The sequence below is a fragment of the Marmota flaviventris genome, chromosome 4, assembly GCF_047511675.1.
Source record: "Marmota flaviventris isolate mMarFla1 chromosome 4, mMarFla1.hap1, whole genome shotgun sequence".
Taxonomy (NCBI): domain Eukaryota; kingdom Metazoa; phylum Chordata; class Mammalia; order Rodentia; family Sciuridae; genus Marmota; species Marmota flaviventris.
In genome coordinates this window covers 9,699,082-9,718,141 of record NC_092501.1, presented here as the reverse complement: position 1 = coordinate 9,718,141, position 19,060 = coordinate 9,699,082, and the positions used below count along the sequence as shown (strand labels likewise).

The window sequence follows — 19,060 nt, the reverse complement described above, 5'->3', positions numbered from 1 at the left end:
TCAGAAGAAATGACAGCAAGCACCTTGAACATTGTGGGCATTTTTCCATGGCTGCTGGCACCATGCCAGCCGCATCACCAAAGAAAGATTATTATGAATATACCGAGGCCACAGGGGTTATCCTAGAAGCTGCCTGCAGGCTCCCAAAGCACCAAGTCTTTTCAGCTTCTATATCCAGCTTTCTTTTAAAAAAATGAAAACAAAAACGAAAACATGGTTACCTTGCTGTTTTGGCAGGACAGTGAGCCAGGCAGACTGGTTGGCCTGCCCTATATAATTGGAGACCTTACATATATATTCCCCAGCATCCGCCTCAGTCACATTGAACAGAGCCAGCACTTCTGCATTGGAACTATTTATCCCCGAGTGCTAGAACAGACATAGGAGAACAATATAACGGCCAACCAGGAAGGACCGAGGGCTGTCTATGGTCCCACCACCAACATACCACAGGGAGACAACCTCCATTACGTTCAAAGAGCTGTGGGCTGAGGGAGAATGAAAAGGGTGGGGCAATGGAGAGGATGTGGGGTGCGGTGACAGCAGGTGGAAGGGGGAGAGCCGCTGCCCAGGCTGCTCATCTCTCTCCAGCCTTTGGACCCTGGCTATTGTTAGCTGGAGAGACGCTCGTGGTGGGGAGTCGTTGGACACCTATGGTTCTGGGGAAGCCTGTTCTTTTGAAGGACATTCTCTACGGGCAACTTAATCCAGGAGACATGGGAGGCAGGGGGCTGAGGATTAACTGAGCTGCCACGTGCTACTACGTCCTGAGAGCGAGTGAGATGGGAAACAGAGGCCGGTGCTACGAAAATGGAGGCTTGCAAAACAAACAAACAAGGAACACAAGGGGGAAAAACTTTTCACGGGCATAGAAATATGGCTCAAAGTTTACTCCTAAACCATATGTGAATGATTTAGGGAATCTTTGAAAAAAGTTTTTGGGAAAAAAAAAAAGTTCTAAAAGGTGGCTACTCAAATTCGATCCTAACATATTAATAAAAAACAGAGTAACATCAAGGTCTTTCCATCAACTCCGTCCCACTGACAACTACACGACCATCTTGTAGGGGAGACAATGTCATGAGGCCCACTTTTATAGAGGTGCAGCTAAGCCTCGACATTTTTTCTAAGATTTTAGGGCTGACAAACAGCTGAACTAGTCTGACTCCAAGTTTAGTCGTTCTTCCCTGACCCCACAGTTCCCTTGTGATATTTTATTAGCAAGCCTAAAGATCTGCTAATTCCTTAACATACTGGCCAAAGAGAGATATCATCTGTCAATTCTAACAGGAAATCAAAGAACCTGGCCAAACCCACCGGGGAGCCCAGTCCGGGGCCCCCTGGGATTTGGAAAGTGCTCACCTTTAGAACCTTGAGGTAGGGCAGCCCATCGGGCCCATATTTACTGCCGTTCTTCTCGACATGCTTGATCCACTGGATGTGGGGCTGGGCGTCGCTGTACACTTTGCACACAAACTCCACATCCCCTCCGACCACCGTGGAGGCATTCGCCGGCAGCCCAGCCTGCAGGATGGGCCGGTGTGGCGACCGCTCTGATGGAGAGAGGGGAGAAAGGACAAGCAGGGGTGGGAGGAGGAAGAGACCCATAAATAAGGTGTGCTGTCCAGAGGGCTGTTGGGGGAGCCAAAAAGTCCTCCGTCTGCTGGCTGACTCCTCTGGAATAACATGGAGGCCCCATGCATGACAGAAAGGACTTCAAAGGAGCCTGCTGGAGCACAACCCTTGTCAAAACGATTCTTATTTAAAAAATCAGAAAACAATTTATTATATCCCAAGTTACTGGTTATCCGTGGCCACCTAACGAATAAAAGGAAAGATTTTATTTTGATAATCTGAAAGACAAATGGCAACAGGGGACCGCTTCACTGAGCGTGCTTGGGATGGTCTCCCAAACCCACGGCAACACTAAGCCTAACATCACGGGCAAACGACAAGACACCTCACACAGCCCCAAGGTCTGGGTTACCAGACCTTGATTTAGAACTTCTAGGCCCCAGAACTAGAAGCAAATGTGTGTTGTATCAAGCAAATTCATTTGGGATCATTTGTTACTTTAAGCCATTCATCTGTCCCAATACCGCCCATGCAGGCTGAGCAAAGAGACCAGCCACCGTGAATACCAAAAAGGCTCCACTCCTCATGGTGTCGCCTGAGCATTTTTAAAATGTCCTGAGAAGACCTGCGTCCCTTATTTTAAAATATAAACTAGAAACCTAAGTCTCTAGACCAAACTCAAAACTGGATTCACCTCTACCAAGGAGCTTAGTCATTGATTGGCTCTCTATTCACGCATTCATTTATTTAATAAATATGAATGTCACTGTATGCTAGGAAATACAGGAACTAGCAGACAATCTTTGGCTTAACAGATGTGGCCCCGAAAGAAACACAAGGAGAAGCCAGTCCCCCAGCCTGGGCTAACTTTTGGACTGTCGGGGAGAAGGCCCGACACAGGGGATGCCTGCCATTGCTTCCTGGGCCTCATTGTCTTGTAGCTCTTTCTCTGCAGAGAGAGTTCTCAACAAAGTGCACCCCCACACACACTTCCTGTTGAGTGGCTTTCAAGAAGGTTCCTCTCCAGTGGAGTGGGGCTCTCTGCAGAAATCCTACTGAGGCTACCAAGCCAAGGTGTGCTGGCATCTACACCCAAGGTTCCTCAAGAATTAAGCAAAAACCAACTGAAAGATGGGCTAAGAACTGGAACAGACGTTTTTCCAAAAACAACATACAAATGGTGAACAGGTGTGTGAAAAGATGCGTCATTACTAATCCTCAGCAAAATACAAACCAAAATCACCATGGGCTGTCACCTCACACCTGTTAGGGTGGCTAATGGGGAGGATGTAGAGAGTGGATCTCCTGCCCACACAGCTGGTGGGGGTGCAAAACAGTGCGGCCTCCATGAAAAACAATATGGAGGCTCCTTTGAAAAAAAAAGTCAAAACAGAACGACCATTTGGTCCCACTTCGAGGTATTCATCCAAAAGAACTCAGGATCTGAGACATGAGCACACCCACGTTCCTCACAGCTCCACTGTCAATCAAGATATTGATTCAGCCAATATCCCAAATCTCCATTGACCAATGAATGGAAAAATTAAAAATGTGATCTCTACATACAACGGGAAACCATTAGCTTTAAAAAAAAAAAATGGAAATCGTGCCATGGATGACAACGTGGATGAAACAGGGCAGCCGCCGAAGCAGAGGCACTGCAGGATGGAGCTCGTGTGCGGGGTCTGCATAGCCAACTGCATACCCTCAGAGTGCAGGGGTGGCCGCCAGGGCAGATGGGGGGTTGCTGATCGGGGACATAAACTGTCAGTCAAGCAGGGTGAATAAATTCCAGAGATCTGCTGTACAACCTTGCACTTATATCAACTGAAAGATGTTAGATAGCAGATGAGGACATGTTAGGACAGAACATCTCGTGTGAGGTGTTCTCAAAAGAGGCACGGTGGCCCACGCCTGTAACCCCAGTGGTTCGTGAGGCTGAGGCAGGAGGATTGCGAGTTCAAAGCCAGCCTCAGCAATAGCAAGGCACTAAGCAACTCAGTGAGACCCCATCTCTAAATAAAACACAAAATAGGGCTGGGGATGTGGGTTAGTGGTCAAGTGCCCCTAAGTTCAATCCCTAGTATCCCCCCAACTAAAAAAAAAAAATAAAGATAAAATAACCACAAGTTCACACAGCAGTGCTGTCAGGGGCACACTCCACCCAATCACTGCTCCACCCTCATGCCTACATGTACCAACCAGCCTCCCCCTTTCTCCCTGAAGTGTAGGTACCACTGCCTTCAACCTGCAGCTTCAAAACAGCCAGGGGAAATGAGGATGCCTGGGCCAGCCCAACACACCAAGGATGTCTCCATACCACACCTAGGACCCCAGTGCTCTAATCAGAATGATAGATGTCTAGGCCTTTCTACATTTGGGGCTTTCAGATTAAAATATCATTTAGTGGAATTTGTTGGACAAGAGCCAGACCATGTGCAAATTGATTTTACTCCACCAGCCTGTTGCTTGCCCTCAAAAACTTTTTAAGAAAGAAAAAGTACCAGTGGTTATCTTCAGCACATTTATTTCTATAATCTCCCATCGCTTCGCAGATACCTATGTCTCTACATTATAAAGATAAGGATGTCAGAGCCCTCAAGAAGTCATTCATCTGTCCCAATATCACCCATGCAGGCTAAGCAATCACCCCACAAGTCAAGACTTCTAGTTTTTCTGGGCAGAAAATGTCAAACCTTGGTGTCTTCAAATGTCATGTGAAAGTGCCACTCTTTGGCTGACATGTTTTCTCAGGCACAAGCCTTGGGGCCTGGTGTGTTACCAGCAATGAAGGAGGTATGTTTTCATGGTGGCTGGCTCCGTCCATGTGGGAAGGACTAAGTTGAGTCCACTTACACACACTCCTCTTCCTCACTCCCCAACATACTTCCTACCAAGAGATTTAACAGCTTAGAGAGGCCATTGCCTGGGCTGGACCCCACAGCGGGTTCACAAACATGCCCCTTTGTACCTGTCAAGACCGAAGACAGCTCATTCCTTCCCTCAGAAAAGTGAATCGTAGGTATCAACTCATTCCCTGGCTCAGAGTTCCACTCAAATGTGTGTACCTGTGTGTGTGTAAGACAACTATTGACAGTTGGGCCTAAGATATCTTTTGAAACAAAAGTCCTATAAAACCTTTAATATCATAAGCCAGATTTGCCATATTTCAAAACAAGCCCTCTTTCTGAAACATACTAGTTTCTAGTAAATCGTTTCACAAGCAAACATCACTGAGCACGTCCTACCAAAAAACGCCGCCCTGTGAACAAGGAGCGCTTTCAGAGCACCGCCGCCTCTGGCCTGCGCCAGCCTCCGACGGGCATCAGTCGCTGGGGCAACACTGGCAGGGCCTGCTTCAGGGCTGGGGCCTCGCTTTCCTTGTGGCCAGAGCACTGCCGAGCTGCAGTTATTAAGTTATTCCACTGTTATCCGGACTATTTTCACCAAAAAAAAAAAAAAAAAAAGCCCCGTGCAATGGTTTAATGTTATTACATTTGCGAATTACAGCATGCCAAATGTCACCGCTGGCAGACCTGAATTCATCTTTGCAAATTTTCTCACCTTTTATGAAATAGCCTCTTAGCCACCCCTTCACCCCCTCTGCTCTTTCTCACTTGAGGTACAAAAACTGCAGGCAGGATCGTTCTGTAATAGAAACCTTACACCATCTTCCAAAACTTATTACAGCTGCTTTCGGTATAAAATGAAACCTCCGAGAACGTTATTTAAAATGTTTTTAAAAAGTCAGTAGGCCTCATGTTTCGTTTTTCCACATCAGGCTTTGATTTCCTTTGCAACCTCATTCTCTGCCCTTAAACAAGTTGGAGAACGAGGCCTGAAACATCTTGGAAAAGGTCCCAGGATGCCAGCATCTGCGGAGCACCACACGCCTCTTCTTGTCACCTTCAGCCATGGATCGCGCCTTGGTGTCCACCACCCTGAAGAGCAGGGGTCAGGAATGGACGACGGTGCCTGCACTTCTGTTCTGACTTCTGAGGTGCTGGGGCAAAAGCCAGGCACGGATGGCCATGACGAAGCTGTCCGGGCAGAGGGGACGGGCCAGGGCAAGAGGAACAATGGCCCTCCAACAACGAACCTCACCAGGCCCTGGGCAAGCAGAAACCCTGGGTTTGCAACTTTTCTCAGCAAGCTGAAATCAAAGGGATTAGTCCAGGAATTATTTCTGCATGAGGGACGGAGCCCAGAGCTGGCTCAGCTCTTCTTCTGAGTGATAACGAAGTCACATCTCCCCACCAGGAGGGATTTGCCATGTTAAGCAAGGTTCTCTTTTGGCATGTTTCATTCAGGTGTTATATAAAACAGATTTCTCTCTCTGCAGGGGGAGCGAAATAAACCTGTGAAAAACCAAAGGGCTGATGAACAGCTCACCTCTGATTTTTTTTTAATACTTATTTTTTTTTACAATATCTTTGTTTTATTTTTATGTGGTGCTGAGGATTGAACCCAGTGCATCCTGCGTGCGGGGCGAGCGCTCTACCTCTGAGCCACAATCCCAGCCCCCTCGCCTCTGATTCTTGACTGCAATTTTAAAATAGGTATGTTCTGAGCTCGGCAGGTTGCACGTGGACCTTACGTGGACCTGAAGCAGGGTGAGAACCTTCATTTAAAATAGCGACTCAGAGGTCCCTGTGCGGATTCCAAATTAAGACACAATGGAAGGCTGTCCAAAGGGTGCGGCTGCGGTCGACAGGACAGTTGGCTGCACTGCTGGAATGAGGTTCCACCGAATCAACGCGTAGTAAACACAGACTGGAGCCCTTAAAACACATTCCCTCCCGCCTTCACTCCCTCTCCCTCTCCCGCCCGGTTTTCAAGTGTCCACTTCACTAAAGCAGAAAGTGCAGCTGCTAAGAGGCTAAGTATCCATGCTGGCCCTCTCAAGTCCAGCTCTGTCGCTGGGGGCCATAACCAACTACAGACGGCAGAGGAAAACACAGCCTGCTTCATTACAAGAAGTAATCATGGAGCGAGAGGGAAAAAAAGAAAATACCTGAGTGACAAAGAATAAATCTTTGTTAATTGACCATTGAAACTTTACAACATGCCAGTCCTCTGCTGGACATAAGAATAGGCTCACTCATAAGAGATCTACAGCTTTTGCTCTGACATGGCTAAGGCCATAAAAACGTCCACAGAGCAGAGAGGCCTCCTGTCTACAGGCTCAGTAAACACGCATCCCAGAGATCAGGAGGAGAACCAGGCTCTTAAATTACACCTATAAATTAATCAAGCCCAGAGCCGCTGGTTTCCCAGCACACACTGGTTGGTCTATTTCTCCCCCCAAACTTAAGCAGCACTTGCCACAAAGAACCAGCTCAAAACCACTCTCTGGCAGCAGGACACCAGGAGTCTGTGAATCGAGTTCCCCGGGATCGATCTAGAAGTGGCCAATCTCCTGCTCTCCGGCCCCCATTCACTGAAGAAGCATGGATCACCTTACCTGCTCTGCCTCTAAATTAAAATCAAAATTTAATTACCCTTCCTCCAAAAAGGCAGTTTCTTAGCAACTGCAAGGAGCTGAATAGGGAAAGAACACTCTGAGATTTAGAAAAAAAGTGAAAACAACTGAGAATTCTGTTTTCTAAAGCCCAGCCTAGCTTTCTTAGAAAAATAATAGGCAGTGGTTGCTTTTGTTGCATAAAAATGCACTAAACCACTGAGCATGAGGATCAGTTAGGAGGAGGAGGAGGAGGAGGAGGAGGAGGAGGAGGAGGAGGAGGAGGCGGCCACTGCTTATCAAAGCCTTCTGAAGTTGGAGGAGCCAGATAACCTGCTAAAGGCCTCAAGGCTCACTACAATTACTAGAGTGAGTTCACTGCCTTGTCAAGGCTTGGCCCCAGGCAGCCAAGCCAGACAGGCTAAATCTAGTTGGGTTCTGAGTTTTGTTTTGTTTTCCCCAAGTTTTAAAAATGATCAGCAGAAAAAGGTAGGACCCGCTTAGGAAGAAACCATACACTTGGGAAAGAGTCCCAGTGGCCATGGCCAGTGCTTCAGCATGCCCTGTTCTGAACAGATGAGGGGCCCTGGGCGCTGGGTACCCTGAGTGACTTCAAGAAACAAAACCACACCCTGTACCTGACCAGTCTCTGCCCCTGACCTCCTTCAGTATTGTTCTCCCATCCCCTTTGCTGCACGGTCACCCAGCGCCTCACCTTCTGCCCAGACACCTGCCTCTGGACACTCATGAAGAATGGGGGCTGGGGATCCAGCATCATTTTGCAGAGACAGCAAAGTCTGCAGAACAAGCTTGTTTGGGGAAAAATGAAGTGTCTTCCCTCCAGCATGAGCTGAAGTCACAAAGTGACTCGTGAGGCTGCACCATGTGAAATGCTAGAAGCCAAACACCACTAATTCCTTTGTGCCTGCTCACCAGCGTGGACAAGCGGGGTGCAGGGCAGGTGGGGGCTGGGGCCTGGGAAGACCCGCAGGGGAGGCGAACACCTTCCCTCATGAATGTCGCAGACCATATGATTTGGCTGGGACTGAGCAGCTTTTACCTGCAGGGTGTCAATTTGGATCTTCTGAAGACAAATTACAGGAGCAGGACTGTGTGTGTCACGCCTCCGATGTTTAAGATATCAAGCTCTGTGACTTCATAAAGTTAAGCCAGAGCTGACCACTCTTTGGTGACCAGAAAGCCTTGCCAAATTTAGATTTTAAAAATGCCTCTCCTTTTGTTAAAAGGAGAAATGCCTTTGAGATGATGAGAAAGTTCTAGAGACGGACAGTGGCGAAGGCTGCACAACGATACAATGAAGGTGCTGAACGTTGCAGAATCGTCTGTTCAAAAATGGTTAAAATGGTAAATTTTATGCTATGCATCTCTTCCCACCATTTTCTGAAAAAAGAAGATGTGGCGAAGGCGACAATGGCAGAGTGCATCCGATATGTCTCCAGGGTCATGGGAAAGGGCCCTTCTCAGATCGCTAAGTGTGTTTATCTTGTCGGGTTTACCAAATGAAAGCTTTTCTATCTTCAATACAAAGAATCCGCACAAGGTCCCTCCCTGTACTGTGCTCCAGGGTGGACACTGATGTAAACTCAGACGTCAGGTCTCTGCAAGCTCCCTCCTGAGGAGTGGGGGTAAACACAGCTGAGAGCAATCCCGCTGGGCTCCAGCACCTCCACTGGCTTAGGGGGAGCACTCCCTTCAGGAATGCAACATTATCAGCTGGTGTCTGCCTAGCTGGGTTTCCTCCATGGGAAGAGCGTGCTGGAAAAGTTAGCTGGTTTTCTGTTTTGTTTTGTTTTTTTAATTGTTCAGGAATTTAAAATACCCTTTTGTTAGAAAGGCTGAGTTCCAAATTACAGTAGCTTCTCCTAAATGATTTGCAAAGATGCTAAAAATTTAAAAAAATCAAACCAGCAGCAAGCCCCTAGTCAAGTCAAAATGAATTTCCTTAAGCTTAAAATGTTTTTCAACTATTTACCAAAAAGACCCTTTTGAAATCTGTCCTAGAAAAATATTCACACAGGTGCTTAATCAATGGGTGTAGACAAAGCTTGTCATTGTAGCATTTTTTTTTTTTTTTGGTAACTGGAAAATAAAAGATGTGCACAACCTCAAGGTGATTAAATGACTTATGCTATATGCATGACGGGCCAGCACACTGCTGCTAATAAGCATGAAGATAGATGTGGACATGGAAGAATGTCCACAGTACAAATGTTCCTAGCTTTCATCAACCCCCATCCTCTGAAATGCCTTTCTTCCAGAGGAAGTCCAGAAAGACCTATGCTAATCTCTCAGATATGTTTTGCTCCTGGGGTGGTTGGAGCAGAAGGAAAAGCTTTCAGCCCATCTGAGCAAACAAGAAATGCCTCCCTTTGGCACAACGACATGGGAGGTTGAACAATAAACCCCATTTGTTTTCTTGGGGACAAAACTCAGACACTGAAAATAACTGTGGTTTTAGATACTCCTTAGGACAAGCATCACCTAAAGAGAGGCTTTGAAATTGTCACCCAGATCTCAAGAGGCTCAGATCCAAACTCTCTTTCTGAAGGTGCTATTCTGCTCCATGCTCAGGGGGGGCGAGATGCCGTAGTCAGCCCCCACCAGCCCATAACAAGCACTCCACCATCATCTCACAGACAGGATGATTTGGCTTCTTTTGGACAAAACCACAGATTTTAAGGACTATGTCCTTCACCTTTCTGTCTCATTCCAGGGCATGAACCAAACCAGTAAGGTAAGAACTTCTTTTTTCAAGTGAAACACAGCTTCCAAGACCCCTTCAGAGAACAGCCAGTGCTCAACCCTCCACAGACCACTACCTCCCTGACCTGGGGGAGGACAGAGCTGGGCACTGTCTGATGACCTTAGGGATGGATGGAATCCTACAGCGAAGGTGCTTCAGGAATCTCCACGTCCCCCCATCATCTCTTCACTGTGACGGTTTGGGGTCTCTCACGCTATGAAATGAGAACTCCAAGGGGACAAAGTGTGTCTCATTCAAGTGACTGTCACCTGGGAGGCCAAGTACAGGCTGTGCTGACATTATGTGCCCCACAGACGAGGGCTCAGCATTACAAAAGAGTAAATACAGGCAGCCCCAGCTGGAGTGTTCTATTCTCCAAACAGGGACAACAACAATCTCCCTGGCCCCTGTCTCTCTTCTCAGAAGCAGGAGAACAACTTCTCCACAGCAACACTGGTGTCCTCCGCCATCTTCTCCCCACAGCCTCCTGCACCAGACCTGTTTCGTGACAGATCCAACCTCAAAGCCACCCTTCCAATCAGACCTGTTCTCCCTGTCACAGCCTCCCTTCTCCTGGACTGGGAACATGAACCAAACGTGAGCAAGGGAATAAGTGGTGGGGCCCTAAGGGAAACCCGGGGACGCACCTCTAATAAGGAGAAGAACTCAATGGCGGGTCCCCATGCGCATCCCAGGGAGGTGGCATGAAATCTCCCAATGGGGTCTTTCAGTTTGTATAAGTAGCTGTTGATTCAGCTGTGATGAATACTGTGTTTACAGAAAATCTCTCTGAAGGTCCTGCTTCAGAACTGGAACACTAAGCACTACAAAACTCCAAATGTAATAACTCATCAGAATACTTTTCTATTAAGGTTAATATGCCTTACCTAAACTACTAGGAGCTAGAAATCTTTCAGAATTTGGACTTTCTCAGAGGTTAAAATATTTGCATAGACCTTACCAGTTGAGCATCCCTAATCCACAAAATCTAAAATTCAAAAGGCTCCACAATCAAACTTCTGTAATTTTGTCAATCAATGTGACAATCATTGGCCTACAATGGAATCAATATGATGTTCAAAAGTTTTGGACTTCAACCAAGGCAATGTGGCATATACCTATAATCCCAGCTATTTAGGAGGCTAAGGCAGGAGGATCATAAGTTCAAAGACAGCCTCAGCAATTGAGCAAGACCTTGTCCCCCAAAAAAGGGCTGGGGATGTGGCTCAGTGGTTAAGCCCCCCTGGGGTCAATCCCTGGTACCCCCCCCCCCAAAAAAAAAAAAAGAAAGTTTTGGATTTAAGCTTTGGGACTTTCAGATCAGGGATGCCCCACCGTATTTCAATTTGGCCACACAGAAACCGAAGTTCTCGAACACTGTGCATTCTGTGGCTGCTGCAGATAAAGCCTTATCTTCATGCCAAGCTCACTGCCCAGCACTGATAAAGTGGCTCTCTCTGTGCCCAGGCCTCACCTGCATCTCACCTGCAGGTATGGCAAAAAGACCTGCTTCTTATATAAAACTGCAAAACATTGGGGCTGGGGCTGGAGTTCAGTAGTAAAGCGCTTGCCTCGCATGTGTGAGGCGCTGGGTTTGATCCTCAGCACCACATAAAAAATGAATAAAGATACTGTGTGTTCATCTACAACTAAAAAAATATTTTTTTAAAAAGTGCAAAACATGAACCTGATCATAACACTTCTGCATCCTCTTTGCCCACAGACTCAATGCCAGAGATCAACCACAGACCAAATATTAGCCCTCTCTCCAGCCACCTCAGCTGGACCTCCTGCCAGAATCAAAAGCAATCAATAAAGCTTCCTTCCTCAACTGTGGACCAAAGGGCACCTGGCGGCTTGCAGAGGACATGACAAAAAAGCTGATATGGTCAAGCACTAACATGCCCTCTCCACGCTGGCTCCACAGACCCCCCTGCTCCCAGAATCTGGAAGGATTCACTTCTTGCTGGGAAAGTACTTAGTTGCCGGTCAGTACTTGGAGCCATCATGCTGTTGTCCTCTGGCCAGCCTTTGCCCCTGGAAGCTCTGCTGCGAAACAGGAATGAAGAACTGCTCTGTTGCAATTGGACACTCATTAAACAGTGGCGACCAGGAGTTTTGAAATTTCTGTCCTGGAGGACGGGCTGACGCCGACCACTCCTTTAATCAGGGACAGGCTGTGGATCTCACTGGAGACGGGACAGGAGGTGTGGGATCACCTGCTGAGGGTCACCTGGGGCTGTTACTGATGGCAATGCCCTTCTCACCACCTCACCTCCCAGGGCGCTGCTCAGCATGTGGGTCATCACCCCACGGGACAGCTGAGAGGACAGAGCCTCAGAGACACCATTACTTCCTAAGGCTACAGAGCTGGCAAAGGATGGACGGGATCTGACATCCCCACCACCTCCGTAATTCCCAACTGAACATCCTCAGGTCAGCGCTCTCTGGCAAGGAGACCCCCCGGGCCAACTGCAGTAACCCAGGGGTTTGGACAAAAGGCCAAAATGGCCGCCCAAGCCACTAGAGCAGCTCAGGTACACACTTCCGGCTCAACCGCTGCTCCAGTGCCACTCACACAGGGCCTGCCGTGACCTGTGACCTGGCAAGCCACCTCCATCCCACCTGGGTAGGGGGCTCTCTGCCTCTCTCCAGCTGGACTGCAAAACCCCAGCACGGGCACACTCAGCCAGTGTCCGCCTCAGGCCCCACGTCTTAGCCTCAGAGCAAGAAACGGAGAAGAATTCACTGGCTGCGAGATCACAGATATGCAGTCTTCAAATGAAGGCTGGCCAGGAGGCTCAAGGTCAAGATGCTGCAAGTTCAGAGCCTCACAGGACTCCAGAGAGTGGAGGAAACAGAGCGCTACAGCCAGAGGGAGGCCGGGCATGTGGTGCACTTCAGAGCTTCTGCCAAGGCTGCTCCTCACCGCAGGGCAGTCGGCATGAGCCTCGCCCATAACTAACTAGGCCACCCCTCTTCACGGACGTAAAGGCCATTCTGCTCCAGGTTCACATTCCAGATGTGGCCCAGGGCCTCCCACTCCTTAATTCCTGGGCCTTCACACCAGAGCCTCCACATTCCTGGGACAGAGGCTCTTCAGGGCCTCTGCACAACTCGGGTCGTCTCTCCTACTGGAGCTGGGGACTGGGCTGCCAGCCGCGCAGTGCCAGGGGGGACGCCTCCTTCCTCCTGAGCACACACCTGAGGGGGAGTCAGTGTGGAACGGATTCCTTCATGCTTTCGGGCCGTGTCCCATCATGTCCAGAGCCAAGTTACAGAGGATTTATGTCAAGGCGAGTCAACAGCGCCATTCTGGTCTGTCACCAGGCAAGTTGGGGCTGGTGCTGAAGCTTGCACGATCTCCACCCAGCCAGAGGGCAGCGCAGCCCCCGATGGGCCCCAACCCGCCCCTCCAACACGGACTGCTGCTCACGGCTTCAGCTCCGGGGTGGGGTGAAGTTCTAGAAAGGTAAATTCACAGGGGAGAAGATACGGCCAGCCTCAGCAAATGCACTTCTCATCCTACACACCCAATGCCGGGTGGTGAGTGGTCTCAGGGGGTGCAGAACTGGAACCCCAAGCAGGAAAAGCTCACAGTCCAAAGCCAAAGGGTCTTTGTGGGTGAGGAAGAACAACCAGTCTTTGAATACTTCCGCCTCCTGTGGTTTTGGCAGTGAAGAGCTGGAGGTGGGGTGGGGTCGCAGCAGCTCCTTCTCAGTTGCCACTGGTCCACACCACAGCGAGCCCAACAGGAAGGCGCTGGCATGCCCTGACCCAGGAGTCAAAAACGCCTGGGCTGAGACCTTGCTCTGCTGTCATCAAGTCCTTGCATGAATCACTCACCCTCCTGGAATGGATTTCCTCTGCTGTAAGATGGACCGGCGGAGGTTGGGATCAAGAGGCCAACTCAGTGAACTTCAAGCATTTGAACTCTATGATTCTCTTCTGCAAGTGCAACAACCCAATCAGTCTTAGGATGGCCTCAATCAAAGGTGGAACTAGGAATCGGGAATGGCAGCCACTGGCCAGTTCTTTTGGTACCAATATGGCATTCAGGCTTCTGATGGAGCAAATGAAAGCTATTAAAGATACCTTCTAACCCTCAAAAGAATCCAGCTTTTGAAGGGGGGAAACTGGCATTGGTGGCTGGTCACCTGCGTGCCAATGTGGCATTTTCACCTGCTAACCCACCTGAGGCCTCACGAACAACTGTGGGTTGAATTGTGGCCCCAGGAGTGACTGTCCATGTCCAAATCCCTGAGCCCAAGGATGTGGACTTACAAAGAAACCATGCCTTTGTAGATGTAATGAAGTTAAGGATACAGAGATTAGACCATCCTGGGTTTAGGGTGGGCTCTGAATCCAATGACAGGTGTCCTCATAAGAAAAAAACAGAGGAAGATCTGAGATACAGAAGTGAGATGTGTGGGGGTAGAGGCAGAGACAGAAGTGATATATTTCTAAGTCAAGGACTGACAATGGCCACTGGAAGCTGTAACAGAGCCATGAAACCTGGTGACACCTAGATTTTGGACTTCTGGGCTCCAGAAGTATAAGTGAATGTGTATGTATTACTTCAAACAAACATGTTTGGGGTCATTTGTTATAGCAGCTCTAGGAACTAATACAGCCATCACAGGAATGAAGCAAGGATCGTCATTCCCATCCAACTGATGATAAAGGTGAGGCTTAGAAGAGCTAAGCCACTTGTTCCAACTCACCTGGTGCCCAAGTGTGCCCTCGAACAGATGTTCTACTCCTGTCACACCACCAGGCTGCTTTCGTTTCTAACACTCATGAGTCAGGCACAGTGAAAGTGAAGAGTTCATGACTTATCCTAGATGCAGCTTCTTGGTGGCAGGGCTCCCATCAGATCCAGGGCTTCAGCACCCCCCACTGATAAACCACAGCAAAGACTGACCACCTCCCACAGCCAGCTGTTTTTATTATTGCCACAATTACGTGACGTAGAGCTTTGAGCTCGTTTTCCCTTGATGTAAAAGGTTGAAAAGTAATGGTGTCGATTTTAATGAGGATCACGCAGGCTCCTAAAAGGACTCCCACAAATGCAAGCCTCCCCCCCTCACTACAACGGCTTGCTGTTTAATTCCGGAGCACAACAACGTCACTTAAATTACACGGCCTTTACACTAAAGTGCTTATGGGGGATGCCTTTGCAAGGAAGAATTCCAGTGAAAAGATCTCACCCATTTTGATGCTTCCTCACATCTGAGCCACAAACCCAGGTATCATAGCAACAAGAATAAAACCTCACGAGAATGTGAGCAACAACAGAGCTCCTGACTTCCTGTGAGACAGGGGGAGTCGCTGATAAGCCGTGATCACGCGGCGACACACTAAATTTGGGCCCAAGGGCCACTAGAAGTTTGCGGCTGAAGCCTGAATCGTTCTTGTTTCCCTTGCTGAGATGTTCAGAAGGACTGCCAACCCTGTAAGTCTACACGAGGCTCTTTCGCTGACTCAATTCTTATTTTATTAGTGCTTCTCAAAGCAATTACTAGGGTTCTGAGCAAAGATGAGAGTATTTCACGCCTCCATCTTTACTGAAAATGTCTTATACTTCGCTGACTTTTGGCTTCTATTTATAAAGAAGGTTCAAGGCTTGGAAAATTATTGGAGTTGAGCTTTAATGGATATTCCCAACCAGCATTGTGTCATTATTGGCCTGCGTTTAGCTGGGCGATCTCCCAAATTTGTGACATAATCAGGCCTCTCTCTGCGTTACTCCATACACTCAGGCTCCCTGCACATTACCCACTGAATCACACGCTCTTTTCAGCAAGACCGATTGCCAGGGGATTAACATTAGACAGCACAATTCCATTATTCAGCAGCCCGATTCAAATCCCAACCCTAAACTCTAAGAGAGATTTCAGGGCTTCACAGGGATGAGCTGCCAGAAAGCTCAAAGGGGAGGTGGGTGAGGGGCTTTTGAATGCCTGACATAACAACTCAACGGAAAACCTGCCCTAAGCAAGAGCCTGCTGCTGCAGGGCCCATGACAGGACTCTGTGATTCCTGGAGCGGCCCCAACCCACCTCAATGGACAATCGATGGACCTATGCAAAGCCTGACCCCTGAAGATGGCTGCAGCACCACTGGTTTTTTTCTTCCCTCCAACAATAAATTACTTAATTACAAAATTAGGTATTTAGAACTTTTAACCCAAAATCCAACTTGCTTTCCTTAACTGGAAACACTTCTTGTCAAATGCGGTACACATGCAGCCCAAAGTAAATTCCAAGTCACGTACCCTTTGATCGATGGATTTATATATAGTACATGAATGCCAAAATTCATATTGACCATTTTCTTCTCATATTTGAATATTAGGCCTCTTTCTGTTTTGTAAAATATACGAACATAGTAGTTCTAAGAATCATACCACAAATCTCTACAAGAAAAGGGGACTGTAAGTCATTCTTTATCCATAGGACAGACATTGTACAAAGGTCTATCAAATTCCATATGAAGGCTTCAGAATGACTCAAATGCTCGAATAAATCTTCTTTTCAGGGGATGCTTATGTGCAAATGCAAATAAAGACTTTATCGTGCAGAGTGTCTTGTGAATTTAACTTCTTTTAATTTGACAGAAAGCCAAAATAGTTTTAATTTTCAGTTAACCTAAATCTTCAATTAACCAAATCTACACCATTTAGTTAATCCAGGTTTTTTTTTTTTTTCCAAAGGTTTTTAATGGCTTGGAGGGCAATTCAAATACCTGTGGAATTTCTCTCTGTGAGGAGTTAACACATTTTATTATGAAAGGAGAAGAGATACCTACAGTGAGATAACACTGGGGGCACCTGCACAGGAAGTGACGTGAGAGACCGTGCCCCAGAGCACAGTGGGTGGGCATGTGCTCCCAGAGAGACCAAAGGGTAGGGACCCTCCAAGACAGAGGAGAACCCTCTCGTCATCAACAAAACCCACCCTAACAGGCAAAACTGGGGAAGAAATAGGAGCTTGCGAGACACTGGGCTACACGAGCTTAAGATGTTTGTTAAAATGCCTCTTCCTCCGCGCACTCGGATGGAAAGTACTTACAAACTCATCCATGTGGTTCCCTCTGCCCAGAGAACATGCATTCCAGGAACAGACCCTGACCTGGAGAGGCGGGCAACTCCTGAAGCAAGGGGTCGGGCACCTGGACGTCCATCTTCCTGCAGCCAGCGGGGGCTCAGCGCTGGTGATACCTTTTCCTTTCCTCTTCAGCCCACGTGACACCGTGGCCCTTCTTTAGGAAATGTTGCCTCTGTTTTTTGTTTTTTGGGTTTTTTGCAAGTGCGCGGGGGCAGGGGGCATGTACCGTGGATTGAACTCGGGGGCGCTCAACCCCTGAGCCACATCCCCAGGCCTATTTTGTATTTATTTAGACACACGGTCTCACTGAGTTGCCAAGCGCCTCACTTTTGCTGATACTGGCTTTGATCCTCCTGCCTCAGCCTCCTGAGCCGCTGGGATTACAGGTGTGTGCCACCACGCCCAGTGCTGCCTGTTATAAAAGCAAAGTTCTCCTACAGCATATCCGACCCCTTTTCCACTCACATTTTCAGAGTAAATCTCGGGTTCTAGAATGCCAGACGATTCTTACCCTGTCCACCTTACAAAAGGTCAGGTTTGGGAACAACGGAGATACAGCAAAAACCCAGAAAACCAGCAGATGGGGAATCAGAACAGTCAAATAACAGAGTGCAGAAACAATGTGAAAATAATTTCCCCTTAACTATGGGGGAGGGACAAGCGAATCCACTATCATGGCTTCGAATGAGTCCACTAGAACCGGCTGCGAAAGGCCGGCCCACAGCAGCAGACTCACCAACGACGTCGAGGTGGTAGGTGTGGTTGATGGACCCGTACTCGTTCTCCACCACACACGTGTAATTGCCTTTGTCGGACGGGACCACGCTTTCCATAATAAGACTCCAATGCTGGTTTCGTACCTGAAAAGATTCAAGTAAAGGTGGTCATTCAATAATCTTAGCACGGAAAAACAACTGCTCTGCTTTCTTATTGTAAAATGAAGTTGGTTGGGGCTGGGAATATAGCTCAGAGGTAGAAAATGTGCTTGGCATGTGCCAAGGCCCTGGGTTCAACCTCCAGCACCCGAAAAGAAAAAAAGGCAGAACAAGAAGTCCAGGGAGGGCAGAGAAAAATCACCTGGATTCTACACTGTGCTCACAACTGGTCCTCAGGATGGTGACAAATGAAAATAACTATCTTCAACATGTGAAGGCCTCTGGGGCAGATACTCACGCACTCAAACACTCAGATGTGCAGGGGCATTAACTGTTTCCTCCAGGAGAACTTGAGTGGCCACGGGGCCTGAACAGCAACCTACAGTATGGATCTATCAGCTCACTCATCCCTGGGAGCCCCCAGCCCTAGAGCACCAACGAACTATCTAAAGTCAATGCTAGTGAGCACCAACAGTATGCCAGGCACCACCCTGAGCCCTCGGTCCTGACTTAGCTAAGTTCATCCTCTCAGGGAGCCCACGAGGAAAGCGCCATTACCCTTCCTGAACTTTCTGGTTCAAAGCCCCTCATTTCTCTTTTCCTGGCTTTCCCATGCTGTCTAGAAATCTCAAGAAGTTTCAGCTGAGAACACAAGTCTGCCACTTCCATCCCTAGTGGTGGCTGAGTAGATGTCGTGTTCCCGAGATACACCCAGAATTCCAAATATGGGAGCAATGAATCCTTATGGAACTTCAGTTCTATATCCAGTTGTTTGCAAACTTCTTGAGACTTTGCAAAGATAAGCAGCATGTGTAAAAAAATAAATAAATAAACTATGGTGACTCCTACCCAGTCTGTAAATACGCAGACTAGATTCTAATGTTCTCACCCTGCTTTTGAAATATTTTCAATAGACTTAGATTCTTAAACAAAATTGAATTTTCCTTACCAGGAAAAAAAAATGCAAATTTTACTATCTTTAGTGTTCATGGCTTTAACATCTCCGTCCGAATCATTCTTAGTATTTTGGACGAGGCACTCCAGAGAAATGGAAAGAAAAAATAAAAAGTGAGGGACTACTAATCTCAGCTCTCATTTCAGGAATCTCAACTGACCTTCTGAATGACACCCTGGGCATCGCAAGTGTTTTCAGCCTTAATCACATAAAAACCCATAATACAGGCAGAGCCTTCGCAGGCACATGAGAGATTCAAGGAACTAAACCAGAGAATAAAGAAAATCATCCCGTAACTGCTCCAGTTATAAAAGCAGGAGG

The 19,060-nt window shown here is 47.8% G+C and overlaps 1 protein-coding gene across 5 annotated transcripts in view; it reads right to left on the bottom strand.

The window, feature by feature from the left end:
• Positions 1-19,060, bottom strand: part of Fgfr2 (fibroblast growth factor receptor 2) — a 94,033-nt gene that overhangs the window by 32,694 nt on the left and 42,279 nt on the right. For all 5 annotated transcript variants that reach the window (XM_027930022.3, XM_027930026.3, XM_071610684.1 and 2 more), the window contains 2 exons: positions 17,646-17,769; positions 1,363-1,553 (listed from right to left, as the gene is read on the bottom strand). In XM_027930022.3, coding sequence (XP_027785823.2) covers positions 1,363-1,553; positions 17,646-17,769 — 315 coding nt within the window. The remainder of the gene's footprint in view (positions 1-1,362; positions 1,554-17,645; positions 17,770-19,060) is intronic.